This window comes from Mercenaria mercenaria, chromosome 7 (assembly GCF_021730395.1).
Source record: "Mercenaria mercenaria strain notata chromosome 7, MADL_Memer_1, whole genome shotgun sequence".
NCBI classification, from domain to species: domain Eukaryota; kingdom Metazoa; phylum Mollusca; class Bivalvia; order Venerida; family Veneridae; genus Mercenaria; species Mercenaria mercenaria.
Window position 1 is genome coordinate 3,265,142 of NC_069367.1, and position 17,554 is coordinate 3,282,695.

Here is a 17,554-nt window from a genome sequence, read left to right on the forward strand (position 1 = left end):
TATAGGAATGCATTCCCATACAAAGGCCTTCCCGCACAAAGGCCCTCACTTTATTACACTTTGTCTTTTTTTACAGGGCCCTTTTCAAAGGAGAAAGGGGCCCTTTTTTTTGTGATTTAAAGGCCCTATATAGGAAGCAAACCCAACAAAAGGCCCTTTTCCCCTTAAAAAAGGCCCCCTTTCTTCCCAACAAAAAGGGTTTCCCGTGCAAAGGGCCCCATAATTTTGCACTTGGTGAGTTTTTAGGGTAGCTTCCAAAACAAAGGGGCTTCCTAACAAAACCCTCAAAATATCACACTTAAACCCCTTTTTAAAGCATTTACATCAGCATGTTTTGGCCATGGTTTTTTTCCCGGGCCCAAAAGGGAAGAAACCTTTTACCAGCTCTACACCCCCGACCATAAAACCCCAGAGGTCCTGGTAGTCCATCCATGGTGTCGGGGGAGGATACACTTTTCCCTTAAAGGAAAAAAAAATCCCAAAATGACGTTAATTTACCTTAATTTTGGGCCAAATTTTAAGGTCCATAACCCCCTCAAGGGTTTAAAACCCATCGAGGGCAAAACCCCCCCCGATTGATGTCTGGGACTGTGCTCGACGATTCCAAACCCAAAAATTTTTCCCGAACGGAGACCATGACCTTTGGGCCCCCCAAACATCAAATCTCAAAGTGGGTCATATATGTTTTTCTCCTTTCCCCGGAGTAAACCCCCCCCCTTACCCCCCATTTTTCCCAACAAAGGCCCGGGTTTACAAAAAAACAACCACAAAATCAAAATTTTTTAACCCCCTTTTACTACAAAGGGCCCTTCCCCCAAAATTTGGGCCCTTTGGGCATGTATTAGACACACATATACGGGGGCCGTTTACTCCCTTATGTAGCACAAAAATTTTTTTGCATGTCAGGGCTGGGAAAAAAAGAGTGGGGAAAAACATTTTTGGGGCCCTAAACCCACTTTTTTAAAAAAGGTCGAATTATATCAAATGTATCATTTCCTGTACAAAGGCCCTTCAGGGCTTGGAATTTTTTTACTTTTCCAAAAAAAAAAATCCTTAGCACCCGAACACTACCAGAACCGAAACCCTTTACCCCCCACCACACCCCGACCACGACCCCCCACCCCAAAACCCCGACCCCCCAACGACCCCAACCCCCACCCCAACCCCGACTAACCAATTGTTTTTCCTCCCACGAGTAATTGGGCCTTGTATAGGAAAATACCACCCCAGAAGGGTTTTCAAGGGCGATAATCCAAAAAGAAAAATTTTTGAGGGGTTTTGTATAGGGGTAAATTTTTACCCCGACGGCAACTAAGGGGAAAAAATTTTAAGGGAACAATTTTAAAAACGAAAGGGCCCTTTGTATAGGAAGTAATTCAAAAACCCCCTTTCACCAAGGGGAAAAAAATTTGAAGGGAGACAACTTTGTAGAAAAGCCCTTTGTATAGGAAAAGGGCCTCCAACCACTATATGTACCAACGGGGTTTAAAAAAACTGGTCATATTTTGGAAAATTTTTTGTTTCAAAAACCCCCCCCCCAAAAAAGGGCAAACCCACCCTTGAAAGAGCACGTCCAAAAAGTCCCCAAAAATTTAAAAACGAGGACAAACCCCAAGGTCAAGGTCCCCAAACCCCTTTTGCCAAAATGCAAACCCGGGGGGTTTTAAAAGGAAACCACAAGCCACTAAATTTGGGGCGGGCCTTTTGGGGCAAACCACTAAATGGGGCCGCAACCACTATAAGGGGTTTTTTCGTTTTAAAGGGCCCACCTTTTATAGGAAAACCCCAGGGCCTCTATACGGGGTAACACTGAAAACCCCAACCCTAACCCCCCAACCCTAACCCCAAACCCCAACCCTAACCCAAAACCCTAACCCTAACCCTAACCCTAAACCCAAACCCCAAACCAAACCCTAACCCTAACCCTAACCCTAACCCAAAACCCAACCCCTAACCCTAACCCTCCCCTAACCCACCCCCTCCCCCCTCTACCCCGGATGTTGTCAAGAATGTTTGGTATTAGTGTCTCGTACATTGAGACTGAAATAAAGCATCTGATGATGCACTTTCAACGTATATACAGTTGCCAAGTATTTAGAACTGGCAGCAGTTGCGGGGACGTTGACCTAAGCTTCAAGTGGCTGTTTGAGCCATAGATGGCACCAGCCATGAATTATATAAGCCTCTGATAACCAACACGAATTTATTCAGGCCAAAAAATTCCACTGCCCTTCAACATAACATGGTAAAATTTTTTTATATTGAATCGGGTTTTCTTGGTACCAGAAAACGCACAAACAAAAGGGCTAATGCGTAAAAATTTGTACACAGATTGCACTTTCCGAAACGATTCGGGTAATTAAAAAAAAATATTCCAAAGGGACACCTTTTAACATTTTACTGGCGGGAAACGCAGTCAAAAAAGGCAAAGGGTACGATAAACGAAACACAAGGGGATATAGAGATCATTTGAACCCAATGGGCAAAATAAAGACTTAAAGGGGTAACCCTTTGTGTGGCGCAACCCAGGAGTTTTGTTGCTTTTACGTAGATATGGCAGCTTTGGGTGCAGGGGGAAATCCTTTTGGGGTTACTTTTAAAATTTGGGAAAAAATGTATGCATAATTTTTTGCTACGCTTCTTACTTATTTTTTACGGGATTTCTTTGAGAAACTCCCGATTTTTTCGCTAAACGGTGTCCATCTTTACATCGGTCAGCTTGTACATCTATTATACCTTTTCTTTTTTTAAATCAGTTGTTGGAAATTTTAAAAACGGGAAAAAACTTTTGCACACAAACGAACCATTAGTACCGAAACAAAAAATATCAATTGTCAAAACATAAAAACACAAAACAAAAAAAACAATTTAAAAATTTTTTAATAATTTTTGATTGATCAAGTTATTCATACATGTGATATTTTTTCTACTTTTAACATTATGACCATATCAACTGGCTATACATGAATCCTAAATCCGGCAATGTAAAAATTGCCTAAAATTTTTATTTGATTCTTTATGGAAAAATTTTACCCCAGGTTTTTTTGTAAAAAAGGGGCGGCATTTTAGTTCCTTTTACGATAACCCCCTTTAAAACAAAACCCAAAATTTATTTTTCAAAGTTTAACATTCCACAGCTCCCGCTAAGAAATTTTTGGGCAAGGCGCCCCTTTTCCCATCCTTCATAATTTTCAGAATGTCTATTTTTTCTGAAATGAAATATATTTTAAATGTGAACTATAAACGTGCTGGAAACCAGAAAACATTAAGAATTTTTTCTATATATCTGTGCATGGCGATTCTCATACCTAAATACCAAAAAAAATGGGATTTTCCGAACAAAAGGGGGGTCAATTTAAACCGATTGCTGTAATACAAAATGTTAAAAACATCTCAACTGCCCAAAAAACCGTAATTTGTTACAAATATTTGTAATAGCACAGTAAAAAAGGGGGTAATTTTTTGGGGGGTTTCCCCCCCGTCATCGTTTAGTTTTTAAGTCATTTTTTAAAAACCGAAACATTTGAATTTTTGGGTGTTTTCCCCATAAAAAAAGGGATTTAAAAATTCACATGGGTTTGTAAAAATCACAATTCTTTTTTTTAAAGACTATGTTTTCCCAGGTAACAACTGACCTACCTTTTATTTATTTCAGTGTAAACTGCAAAATTTTTAAAAAAGTTGGATGTTACCCAACATGTTTTTAAATTTGAACGCAACAATGATAACACTTTCGTTTTGTGAGTTTTAGATGCAAGTGTTCATTTTTTCCGTTTTAACTAAAAAACACACATTTTTAAAACTTAGAATGCATCATAGAAATAAATAAATTTTTATTGAAACGAATAAATTTTAAAGGGAAGACAGATGACGGCCAAAGGCAAAAGATTTTTCGATTTCTGTAACACTATTACAGGGGAAAAAATTTAAAAAAAAAAAAAAGATTTGAAAAAGATATTACATTGAAAAAAAGAAAATACACATTATGCTTTTTATTTTTTACATCAATTTCTTCTGCTCACTAACGCAATTTTGACTTTTTTATATTGAAAAGACTTTTAAAATTTTTTTCTTTATATAAAAAAAGATTTCTGAATTCTCAGGTCCTTTTTATCACATTTCTGACGAAAGAAATTTTCTGAATTCGAAAAAAAATTTCATCAAAATTTTTTTTGAGTCATTTTGTAAACTTCTTGAAAATTTTTTTTTTACAATTGATTTTTCTTAAATATCATACTTATCATTTTGAACAAGTCCTTTTAAAACCCATCTTTGGGAAGTATTTTTATGATTTATTTTCGTCAAGATTTATTTGGCGTCATTTTGTAAACTACTTGAAAATTTCTTTTTTCGAAATTTTTTTTTTTCTTAAATATCATACTTTAAAATTGAACAAGTGCCTTTTAAAACGACTTTGGTAAGTATTGTTAGCATGAACAAGTAACTCCTTTTTTTAGCCTAATTTTCCTTTCACTTTATTCTTAAAAATTTGTTTAAATGTTAACTCGACGGAGCCTTGTGCCAAACCTCGGTTCTATAAAAGTTTACTCTCCAGAAGATATCCATTTTGCATCTACAACCAGTGTAAACAATTTATAATTTGCAGCGAATTTGGACTTTAAACGAAACATGTCAGCAGAGACACAGATGCTATGAGCAAAACAATGTTCCTTCTCATAAACAACAACTTATTTACGCTTCGTTTTCGAGAATTCTCAGCAATTTAAATTGTTTACGTTTGCATAGCTGTTCTTGTGAAACAAAACGATTACATGTGATTACGAAAGATAAAATGGAAACAGAAATGTGTAGAAATTTGCAAAAATGACACAAGAAACAAAAAAAATAAACAAAAAGAAAAAAGAAAAAGAAAAAAGCAGTCCGAGTGAACGACAAAACTGTAGGAATTGTAGGACAGCACTGACATTTATTGTTTCACTAGCAAATCTGATTGTTGTCAGTTACTTCAACATTTGATCTTAACTGCAGATAAAATAGTTGTGGTTTCATTCTTCTGTTCTATTTTTTGTTTTTGTTTTATGATCTAAGAGGCCTGTACTGGTTCTTCCCAGGAAAGACGGCTTCGCGTGTATCGTTGCTATACACCGAGAACCAGACTGTCTATTCGCAAAGAGCTATGCTAAGTTAGCCAGCCAGGCCTGTATCTAAAATGGATTTCTCTCTATTTGTTCTGGGGGCTTTATCTCACTCTTATCCTCTGTTCAGATCTCTTTGTGTCTGTATTAGTAGAGGATGAATTTCGCGCAATGTGTGGCTGCGCTTGCGCTATGTAAAGCGCTTTTTAGCGTGTTTATCATGAAAAAGGCGGTATATAAATCTGGTAAAATAATATCATCTTATCTTCTCCGGCTTACATGCTTATCTTATGATCTAACATATTCTTCTTATCATTTTACAGGAATTAGTTCCTTATTCCTTATTTGAAAAGAGAATAATGAATACGAGACCAGTCTTTTTGTCATTATTCAAACAGTCTAAAAATAAAAGCATAGAAAACAAGCCAAATACTAAAATATTATAGTGCGTTTTATTTGACCTGGCGGGGCAGAGTTAATTTTTTGCTTATGCAAATAATTATAATCTCAAAAAAACGAGCAAAGTAGGTACAGCTACAGTGGTTACGATTTAAGGTAGATGGCCAAGGCATAAGAAATCAGATTGCCAAATATACTACATAGCCTGCGTAATAATGCAGCGGACTGTCGCGAAACCCCGCCCCGCGAGGTCGATTAAAATGCACTATACTGAATTTCACACAAGCATGAAACAAAAGAATCGTAACGCTCGCTCTATCGTCTAACCACTTTAACAAAGAGTCCATCTTTTGGTCTAAGAATTCCCCCTTTAGTAGTTATTTCCGGAGGTACGCTAAAATTAGGAGACCTTTCAATACGTGAATGTTGCAGCAGACGAACAATTGCCATCTTCACTTCCGCTAACGCCAGTTTCATCCCAACGCAATTTCTCGGACCAGCACCAAACGGAATAAAACTGTACGGAACAATGGCGTCTTTGCTGTGAGAAGCAAACCTCTCGGGATCAAATCTATCCGGTTCCGACCAGAAAAGCGGATTTCTATGGAGCGCATGCGTAGAAAACGTTACATCTTCCCCTTTAAGTAATTTAAGTCCTTTTATCTCAACATCTTGATTTGGTTGACGGTTAAAGCGTCCCGCTGGCGGATACATTCGCAATGTCTCTTGGAGAAACATATCCAAATATTCCATACTCAGAATTTTATCATAACTGATAGCGTCATCTCTCTGACCAATGACGTCATGGATCTCCGAAGAAAGTCGGTTCTGGCAGTCTGGATACGCAGCTAGTGAGTGTGTCGCCATTGACAACAAAGATGAAGTCGTTTCGTAACCGGCGGCCAGAAAGATTATTCGTTAATAATTATATCCTCATCGCTCATTCCATCATTTTTCATTTTTCGAATGATTTATCCTTCTCGAAATTCCAGGTTTACCGACATTTTCTGTGTGTCCATCATCTTGCTTCAGTAGATCATGATATTCGGCTGACCTCTCTTCCTTCCGGACTTTCACAGCTTGTCGCACTGTCTCGGTAAGAAATTTCATGGCGTCTTTGTTCAAACCCAGTCCGGATAAAAACATTATAACTTTTCTCTAAGTGCCTTGTCCGGAAACAAAAAGTTTAGAAAAATAACTGCACTAGTGATTCCAACACCAGAACTTTTGAAGCATTATTACAAATTGATCGTCTGCATTTTTCTGAGAGTTTCTTCATTGCCAAAGGCGGTGCTACAGATAATGTCCATCGTGAGAGGCCGGTGCTAACATTTTATATATATCAATCACGTGATTTTCCGATCGCTAGATTGTCATCCAAACAAGAGATAAATAATTGAGGCTAAACGTTTCAAAATCGGTGTCTCATTTTTATAATCTTGGCTGAATGACGTGGCTGAATTATCGGACGCAGATATTTCCATTCATTCCTTTGCGTTGTTTTAGGGAATCCGCCATCTTTTCGGGTCTCTATGGTGTCTGCTCGGTCATAAAAATTTGGAAAATTGCACTTATCGTGATCTCTCTCGGATTTTATCGGGTCACATATTAAAAGCAACGGGTGGTTGCCATAGTAACTTCCAAAATAAGGTCCATATCTATCTGCACATTTTCGATCGAAGTTATTTAGTCCTTGCTTTCCAATTGCGCTTATGTTGCCAAGAAATAATGTCGGCTTTGGCCCCGGAATTCCACGACGCCTGAAGTAACTTTGCTTGTACTTTGAGTAAACAATAAATGTTAATACCACAAAAACAGGCCAAAACAGCCACCATGGTACATTAAATAATCCTAAAAAATACATATTTCAAGTCCAGATGGTATATCTGCTCTCAACGTAACGGATGTAAGAATTCAATAAAATTGTAATACTGTGGTTGCAAAATATCCTATCTTAAGTACGCTATATTTATACCTGTATCACCTTTATCTTTCCCTATTGCTTTACCGTTGTGCAATGTTATCTCGCTACACATAAGGCTAATCAATTGTGTTTGTTTGTTTTAAGACAATCTGTGATCTCTGAAACAATAATTCTGATTTTAATTTGATGTAAATGCGACTCGGTCACCAATGCCTTGTTTGCACATACACCTATTTTTCCTCCCGCTGTGTTTCCGTCGGTTCTTCCCAAAATTCCTGCCCGAATCAATACCTATACAGTTTTTAGGGCACTGTCCCTGGTTTTTAAGTTGTGCCTCTTGAAATTTAAGATGAAGTGCTCCTCACAACGAATAGGACCTTTCTAACGTAATACGTAATTACCGAAACGGAACTACTGAATCCGTAAAATTTTAGGCTAATTTGGTGGACTATGGGAGACCATTTTCATCCAATTGTAATGCAATAGTATTCTCCCTTAGGGACATTATTCTGCAAATAACATTTACGGATTCAGTAATCCGTTTCCGATTTACGTTTACGTTAGAAATGTCTAATAGCAAGCTGGCCCGGATAACTTCTCTTACAGTTTTAGAAGGATATATCGCAAATGTAGGAAGATCTCACTGAGAACAGAAAGTTCGTAAGTTGTCAATACGTACTTGAAATACACCAAATTTAAAAGTTATGCCTGGACACCTGGGCCCAGTTGTTCGAAACTTTAACCGGCTGTTAAACTAACCGCCGGTTAAATTATGATTCAAAACACTGGTCTTGATTGGATAAACTAGTACGATGTTTTGATTTTATGGTAAACATTTTTCAATGTTCGTAATTCTTATCTCATACATTTGTTTTTTAGTCTTCTAAAATGTCGAAAAGTAACCTTAAAAATTAATCAACCGTTTTTAATCGGTTTTTAATCGCCTGTTAAAGTTTCGAACAACTGGGCCCGGATGTAGTTTAAGTTAATTCTCAATTATTGAGCTACATTTTGCATTTTTTTGTCAATTTATAATTATTGACTAGAATTTTGTTAAGCTAAATATATTGATAGAAGACAATGAGCGAAAATGTAGTATGCTTAAGAAATAATATATCTCATCCAGTGTTTTGTCGTTAAATTAATCTTTGTTTGGAGTTCAAGATGCAGAAGGATTTATATACGTGGGCGCAGCCCGAGTGATATAATAATTACGACATATGGAACGACAAACAATGATTTATTCAGTAGCAAATCACTTAAATGAGATATATTATTTCGATTCTAACCGTTACATCAAGGATTTTTTGTACATCCTTGACAAATAATAAATCAAATATTTGCACGTTTAATCGGTTTCTTTTCAGCGCGCCGCTATGGCCGTTTGGACGCATGACGTATAATTGTGACGTCAGAACAGTGATTTGTTGTATAATAATTCACTGTTTTCTGCCTTCTTTGTTTAATAGGAAAATGAATCGGGTCGTGTTAGAATATTACACAACTTCACCAAATTATCTCTCCAATGGTTTCTTGCATACTTGTGTTGTTATGATAGATACGAAGCCGACTACATTTCCAATTGTTACTTCGGTTATTCATTCATGTCATATGTGTACATGTTCAAATATTGCGAGAGAATCTTTCATTTGTTGTATATCTATAATCAATGATATTTTCGATAAACTCGTTCATGGATGTAATGGTTATACAAGTTATTATAATAAATCTTTTTGTTTAATGACACATAGAAGATTCAGCTAAATGCTGAGAGACGTAAAACTGATCATTAATTTGTTCAGCCATAGCTGTGCCTTAACGGTGTACTATTAAATGTTGTGTTTACTTTAGATAAACACACTTTGTTTAGCATGTACGTTTTCATGGTTGTTTAAATGTATGGCTAGACCAGATTTCATATTTAAAAATTTAACACTGTCTTCACATAGATGCCGATATGTATTCATTCAGTCATGTAGAAGTTATGGCCCCTGACTTTATAAAAATTGGTCATTTTAATGTTGTGTCGCGCCTAGCTCCAAAAGTATATGACCTAGAGTCACAAAACTTTACAGGCATGTTGGTCAGCATGTGTAGTTGTGCACCTGGGGTTTCGCGTCCGGATTCATCCAGTCATGTAGGAGTTATGGCCCCTGACTTAGTAAAAAAATGGTCATTTTAATGTTGTGTCGCGCATAGCTCCAAAAGTATTTGACCTACAGTCACCAAAGTTTACAGGAATGTTGGTCAGCATGTGCAGTTGTGCACCTGGGGTTTTGCGTCCGGATTCATCCAGTCATGTAGGAGTTATGGCCCCTGACTTAGCAAAAAATTGGTCATTTTAATGTTGTGTCGTGCGTAGCTCCAAAAGTATTTGACCTAGAGTCACCAAAGTTTACAGGAATGTTGGTCAGCATGTGCAGTTGTGCACCTGGGGTTTCGCATCCGGATTCATTCAGTATTGTAGGAGTTCTGGCCCCTGACCTGGGAAAAATTGTCATTTTTGCTCCCTGGCCTTTTTGGCCCCTGACCTGGGAAAAAATTGTCATTTTAATGTCATGTAGTGGGGGCATCTGTGTCCCATGGACACATTTCTAGTTTCTATGTTGCCTCATGTAAACAGATTTAACGCGACAGAATTCATACTTCAACATTGAAAAAATAAGGTCGAATGATGTGTTTCTGTTTTGAATTTTGCTTACTCCATTTAAAAATAACCTTAGGGAAGACGTAAAACCTACCTAAATTTCTTCCACAATATATAATCTAAGAGTGAAAGCAAAATAGAGAACTTTCACCGTGCGTAACTCAATATTTTTAAAGATGTGTAACTCTACCTCTTCTGTTTAAGTAGTAAATTCTCTTTGAACACCAAGAAATCGCTTATAAGATTCATTTTTTTCCATTTTTGTACAAAACATCAATAATAAGTCTTGAAAGAAGTAAAAACTTACTAGTAAAAAAGGAAAATAAGGGAAAAAAAAGTTGGTCTCAGTAGGGCTTGAACCTACGCCCCCCTAAGAATTGCAGTAAAAGTACGTTTATTGCAGGAATTGAATACTCTTCAAAAAGGAGGTTCTCTATTAGTGATCTAATACCTTAAGGCTCTTATAGGTCTTGATATTGGAAAGTGCGGATTATGAATGTGTATGGAATATACTGTGATTAATTTTGTGAGGACTGACTTTAAGAGGTACATTCTATTTATGTTTTTCTGCTGAAATTAGTTGGTTAGATAGCTACAGTGCTCATTGTTCTCGTCTGCCATCTTAGCTGAGGCTCTTTTATAGCATTACGAACTATTATGTATCAAAAGTGGACGTTTGCACTAGTTGTTGCGCTCCATGATTTTCGAACTATACTGCTGGAAATAGATTGAGACCTTCCCAATAAAAACATGGAAAGCGCACCAAAACAATCTCCTTTCTGTAATAAAAACATGGAAAGTGCACCAAAACAATCTCCGTTCTGTAATTAAAACACGGAAAGCGCACCAAAACAAGCTCCTTTCTGTAATAAAAAAGCATCACCATTGCACCAAACATACTCTTTTCTGTCATAAAAATAGGTAAAGCGCACCAAAACTATCTCCTTTCTGTAATAAAAGTACGGAAAGTGCACCAAAACAATCTCCTATCTGTAAGAAAAACATGGAAAGCTCACTAAAACAATCTCCTTTCTGCAATAAAAAGCATCACTATCGCACAAAAGTTAACTGCAAAATGTGCTGTAAGTCAAAATTTAAAGGAAAGTCGCCTTTATCTTCAACGTTGATCCTTACGTTTGATAAAGTCAGTCTTATCAAAAGTTAGTTCAGTCTCATCTTGATATCTATTCACTCTTCTGCGAATGTTATCTATCTTCCATAACCGTCGAACCCCTTTCGGGGACGTAGACGTTTAAATGTCGAATGTAACTAGGGTTTGTTAAGCTTTTTTACACAAGATTTATTACAAACAAGGTTAAAGCAAATTTCTCTCATGATATCAAAATGTGTATACCATCTTCCAAGTCGAACGCAATATCTTCAGGGGTGTCTATAGTTACACTTATTGGTCGTATGTTAGTTCCATCCATATTTCCGATCATAATTCGTGAAGTATCACCGCTTTCAAACCATGACATTAACCTACGAAAGAAAAATAGTAAAATCAAATTGACTTATTTCTGCCTGTCTCAACAGGTTGGCATTACGAAAGGATTAAAAGAATGAGCCGTGCCATGAGAAAACCATCCGCGTAGTCTGGTCAGGATCCATGCTGTTCGCTAACAGTTTCTCTAATTGCAATAGGCTTTGAAAGCGAACAGCATGGATCCTGACCGGTCTGGATCCATGCTGGTCGCAAACCCACTATGTTGGTTTTGTCATGGCACGGCTCAAATGACAACGAAAAAGACCAAAGCTTTCGAATCCCATGGAGACTTTTTTACCATGCTTTCTGTGCGAGTAATGGCAAATGCACTGGCAAGCTGAGAACCAGCTTCTGCAATACATAAACCCAGAGACTCTTTCTAACGGAAAGTTGTTTCCTTTTTTGAAAAACTGGTCGATGGTATACCAGTATATGATCTTCGCATATAGTTCTTTCGAACATGGAGACATTTTCTGCCCTGTTTTCTGTGCAAGCAATAAAACCAAAGAGACTCTTTCTAAAGGAAAGTATTTTTTTCCTTTTTGCTTAACTGGTCGATAATGTAACAGTATATGTACTTCGCAGATATTCACATCTTGATTACGTGGAACATTAGCATCATAAACGCACCGCTAACATAAAATATATAACGAAAGACAACTATACACACACGTCATCCTTTCTTCCTTTAAAATCGGTCTAAAAGAGCCGGGTTACTTTGTAAACGATATCAGTTTGTGTTGTATAGAGGTTTGATAAATTTTGTGAAATCATTAATATCTGTGAGGGACTAATTTTCGTGAACTTCGTACTTGTGTCAGTCCTACAAACGACACTGACTTTATCATCCTAAAGGTCAGTATAAGGTGTTTGAATACGTACCCAGATTCCGGCATTAAAGCAATTTTTCCAATGTCACCGTTTATGTCTGTTGAATCAACGACAGTCGTCACATCAAGGGAAGGACTGACTATTATGATTTCACCTCCAGACGATATATAGATGTTACCAGTTGATACATCAACTGTTACCGTGCTAGTATCATCAACACCTGCAGAATGAGATTAATCTGCGCTTTGTATTGAAGCTTTTTACATGTATACAAAACGCAACAACAACAAACGGATACACGTCGGGTACTGCAGTTAAAATAACGTAGTCAGGTATTGTTTCGTATAATCTTACAGTATTGAACTTTTTATTTTGTATTCAGTCTGTTATTTCTTATCACACTGGGTTCAGTGTTGGTCAATAGTCTTGTCATTTCGGATCATGGAGTCGTTTCGCCACTCAGTACTAAAAACACTGCTATTGCGAAAGTTATGGCCTGCTTACCTGACCGCACGGCAATTTCCTCTGTTGATCCGAGTCTCTTCTTTTTTACAGCGTGTTTAGCTATATCCACCCATATAACATCTTTCCTCACAGGGTCATAGGTCAGCGTCGTTGGTACGTTAGCATCGTCGATTTCAATAGTGTACGGTGTCTTTGTTTCTTGATCAATCTGATACAGACCACCCTGAACTGTATCCAAGATGACAAAAAAGTTGTCACTGAGAATAGCTGAAAAAGAAATACTACACCGCTGCATCTGCATTTGCGACAACCTGTTTTAAGACGCAATTTCCTTTAAGGCAGCCAGTCAAATAACTCCCAGAATGGACTTTTTGGATCGATTGTCTCACAATCGATCCAAAGTTAACAATGTAGAAATTTCCTTACTGCAGACCGAACAAAAGTAGTGCCGTAGGTACAAACAAATAGTTCCGTGCCATACATTTATTTAGCCATCAAAATATAATTATTTTGCCACGACGGTATTTTCAGCTGTCGAACGTCAATTTTAACGTATTTTTCAGTCAGTATAATATACATTTCTGTTGTTTTTTGTTCTGACTGCGGTAATATATTAATGCGCGAAAACTAGGTCATCGGACAAACCCCGAAGATATAAATAAATTTATTGGCTAATATATTTACGACTATTTTGGATTCTGGCTAATACATTTACGATTATATTAGCATAGCATAGCGAGACACGGGAAAGTTGTGAGTTGTAAATATTGTGAATGAGAAATATTTGTTCAATTTTATAGATGTTTTCTTTTGGTTTTTCTTAATTATTCTTTCCGTCAGTTAGCGCTTACATACAAATGTATATATATTCCATCAAAATTTTGATACAGTAATGAAATGACGGCGCTAGGAACATTACACGTTACTTTTAAATCAAAGGTTCACTTTGAACAGCATGTTAGTATTGTTACACTTTACTATTGATTATTCTTCGCGCCTACTTCATAGATGTGTCACTCAGTTTGCATGCCTATATTGATTGACAGCAGTCGGAATATTGGCGGGTAGGCGCTATGTCTGCCCGATATAAAAATATGACCCACACCATTTTTCCCTAACGATTAGGCATAGTGTTATGTGTGCAAGACATGATTAAAAATCCCCTCAGTCAGTACCTAACCATTCATATATGTTAAACACATCAAAAACAACAAAGGTCAAGTATTGGCCAGATGTCGTAAGACATGCAACTTAAATAAAATAATGTTATAAATGTAACCTGTTTGGCATGCCGATTTCAACGTTGATGAGTTTTTTGTCAGTAACAGTGAACTGCGTAAAAGACGGGTATCCCCAGTGACGAATAGACGGTTTGATACCTGATCGATATCGGACCTAGACATGATATTGGTCCGACTTAAAACCAGTGAGCAAAACTATAATGGTCTGACATCATATTTCGATATCTATCCTATAAAAAAGAGATATTGGTCCAAGGATGGTTAGATATGGACTGGATTAGATAACACTTTTATAAAGTGCTGAAACGTTTTCTAAACGGAACAGAAACTATTTCAGGGACTACATCTTCCGTTGGCTTTACAGACCTTCATTTTGGAAATTTGTATAGAAATGTTGTTTTATTTTTTGAAAAATATATTACGTACTAGTAAATCAAACAATAATTTGTTTCTAAATGCTTAAAAGCATCAAGTTCAGTTAAACGGTCAAAAGTATTCATGAATGCAATTACGGGCTAATACTGATGGCGGGTTATGGTTTTATCGGTCACGCAAAATATTGCAAAGGGCTCTGTCTTAAGTTACTTGCAGTATTTTAATTCATATGTACACAGAGTATAGCTTACGGATAACAGATCAAAGGCTAATAAATATGTTTCGAGAAATAATTGACGAGGAGTATGTATTAAACAGTCGTATTGTTACATGCGGAGAAGGCAGTGGCTAGGTAACCGATTCCGTCAATGTCAAATAGCTAATGTTAATCGATAAATGCTAATCGTCAAAATCTTGTTGTTCTAATGTCAACCTGTCATGAGCAACCAGACTGTGACGCTACCTTGATTGGCCGCTTAATACAGGTCTGACTCTAAACTAAACTACAGATAATCAAAGCTAAAAACTGAAGTTCATTTGAAAGATATGCTCATGAAATTCATATAACTGCGATCCGTATCATGCTCAATGTTTACATAAATTTTAATTTTTAAACGTCATGTGTAAATAACATACACACACATTTGATACCATTAATTGCATAAAAAGTTTATTCAATGAGTACTGTCTTGTTCTTATAATGCGATCTACTTTTGTCAATACGATTGCTGTAGAACTGATTGGACCTACATATTTACAATAGTTTAACTGTTGTTCTGTTTCCTTTTTACAGTCCCAATATTATTGCACATTCGGTAGCAAAGATGTTGACACCACATGTCGTCTGATGATGACTTTTACGGGATCGAATAAGGTTTAGTCATTGTATTCCCTGAAAGGAATGAGAGGAGAAAAGAAACTGGAAGACCTGGCTATCTGCAGGCCAATGCTGGCTGCAGGTCAATATTGAGTAAGTTCTGTATACTGTTACAGTGTGGAGTAAATTTGTTTTTAACATGTCCAGAGAAAGAGGATAGGTAGCTTGGTAATTAAAAAAAAACATGTTTAGAATATTGATAACATAAATCATCATCACTGACAGTACGTATTTTTTGAGGAAACTCATAAGACAATAACAAAAAAAAAAAGAAGCTGAGCATGCTGTTTTTAAAACATGCTCCATTCAAAAAAGGTGGATTGAAATTTAAGGTAGGCTTAGATTCTATTGCTTTTCTATTGTTCAGTGTTGATGCTTTTTGGATAAGTCAGAAAATTTACAACATTAAAACAGCACTTGCTTGAAGGTCAGACTGACTTAGGTTACAGTTAAATGTATCTAAAGATCAGTGTAACTTGAGCTCTTGATAATCTTCAGCTTTACTTCTTTGTTTTTGGTGTTGCACTAAAAAGGCCAGCATAATTTGAGGTTTTACTGCAGAATTCAGGATGGTTGAACTGATATAAAATTTTAGAACCAAATCTTTATCCTTAAAGTTTGCTTAAAACATAAATTTAAATTTCAGAAACAATTTAAACAAATAATTTGTCTTTGCTCCAGAATTCTATCATTGACATTGTTTTACACAAGTACTTAATATTAATGAATTATATTAAAACAAAACATTCAATATTATTACAGAAAGGTGTGACGGGTGCGTCTGCTGCAGGCAGGGAGGATTTGACGGTCAGCCAGAGGATTTGGAGATATACTGTAATGTCTTTAATGTGGACTTGCGTGCGATTTAAGTTTTCACAAGGGTTTTAGTGTGTGTGAAAGTATGTCAGTTTTCAAAATTGAGCTATGACAATTTGCTCAAACTACATAACTCAAAGAATTTGAAGCGATCTTGTTGAGCTTTTGTTTAATACCAGTATTGGTGATATAGGCCCATGATTATATACTGTAGAAAGTGAACAAGTTCACTGCTCGATACAGATAATCATATAGCTTGATCTCTGAATGATATTTATGGACCAAAAGAAGGCATAAAATAAAAACATACAGTAGTGATTTAAATTATTGATATTGTTAAACTAGATCTGGGCCTGTATTCATAAAGGACCTTAGTAAAAAAATTTATCTAGAACTTAATATTCTTCAATTAAGTCAAAAACTTTTCACGCTCTTTAAATATTTCACAGCATGACTACAAAGTTGTATATTATACCAAAGAAAAATAGATTGGCAACTTGAAAGGCATATAGAGCAAATCTTGCCAACATCACATGGCAACTGAATGAGATCTCCTTTTAGTAAGCATATTTGATCACAATTGATCAAGTCAGCAAACGCTTTGAAATAAGAAAACTTGATCGTTTGTGTATAATGCTAATGGTACTTTTTAAATAATGTTATCCGTATTTTCTACACAGGAAAGCAATGAATTTTTGATTGGAAGTCTGAGAAATCAACAGTTGTTGAAATGGGCTCGATTCGGTTTATTACGCGTCAGTGTAACATTAAATACTGACCACGTTGAAAATTGACCCCATAGATCCTTTTCAACGTTCAGAATTGACCCTGTCAACATTTCAACATCAAATTTTGATCAAAGGGTCCTTTTTCAACGTTGAGAATTGACCCCGTCAACATTTCAATATTAAATTTTGATCAAAAGATCCTTTTTCAACGTTGAGAAATGGCCCCACCAACATTTCAACTTTAAATTTTGATCAATGGGGTCAATATTTAATGTTACACCGGCTGTACCGCCAGTTTAATACTTCAGTAAGCATCTGTTGATTTGATCACGACTGATCAAATCGCCAAACACTTTGAAATAATATAACGTGAAATAATATAACGCGCTAACACGAGCTGACGCAAGACTCTCTCCAGTTGCCATTCTGTGTATTTTATAGTTCTTTGATTATACTGAGTACTCTGAAGAGCAAAATTAAAATGATTGAACTCCTTTAATATTGAAAATAAACGGTAAGGAAAAACATCAAGTAAAAAAAAACCTGAACTAAATAGAAAAGTTTGCCAAGATGCTTTATGAATAAAGGCTCAGATAAGCTTTTCATGTTGACTGATTTTTTTAGCTCTGCTATTCAGAGAAAAGGGGGGCTGTTCTACTCGCCCTGGCG

General features: G+C 36.4%; 2 protein-coding genes across 2 annotated transcripts; both read right to left on the reverse strand.

The window, feature by feature from the left end:
* Positions 1 to 4,905: 4,905 nt before the first annotated feature.
* On the reverse strand, positions 4,906 to 6,450 carry LOC128558394 (cytochrome P450 3A13-like). The gene has a single exon (XM_053547382.1). The coding sequence runs from the start codon at positions 6,360 to 6,362 to the stop codon at positions 5,811 to 5,813; it is 552 nt and encodes a 183-aa protein (XP_053403357.1). The 5' UTR covers positions 6,363 to 6,450; the 3' UTR covers positions 4,906 to 5,810.
* A 4,092-nt stretch (positions 6,451 to 10,542) lies between these two features.
* LOC128558393 (low-density lipoprotein receptor-related protein 5-like) lies at positions 10,543 to 14,948 on the reverse strand. Its single transcript, XM_053547381.1, has 3 exons — positions 12,888 to 14,948; positions 12,435 to 12,603; positions 10,543 to 11,548 (listed from the first exon to the last, which is right to left on the reverse strand). Exons 1-3 carry the CDS (start codon positions 13,147 to 13,149, stop codon positions 11,398 to 11,400), a joined length of 582 nt encoding a protein of 193 aa, XP_053403356.1. The 5' UTR covers positions 13,150 to 14,948; the 3' UTR covers positions 10,543 to 11,397.
* Between the last annotated feature and the right edge of the window lie 2,606 nt (positions 14,949 to 17,554).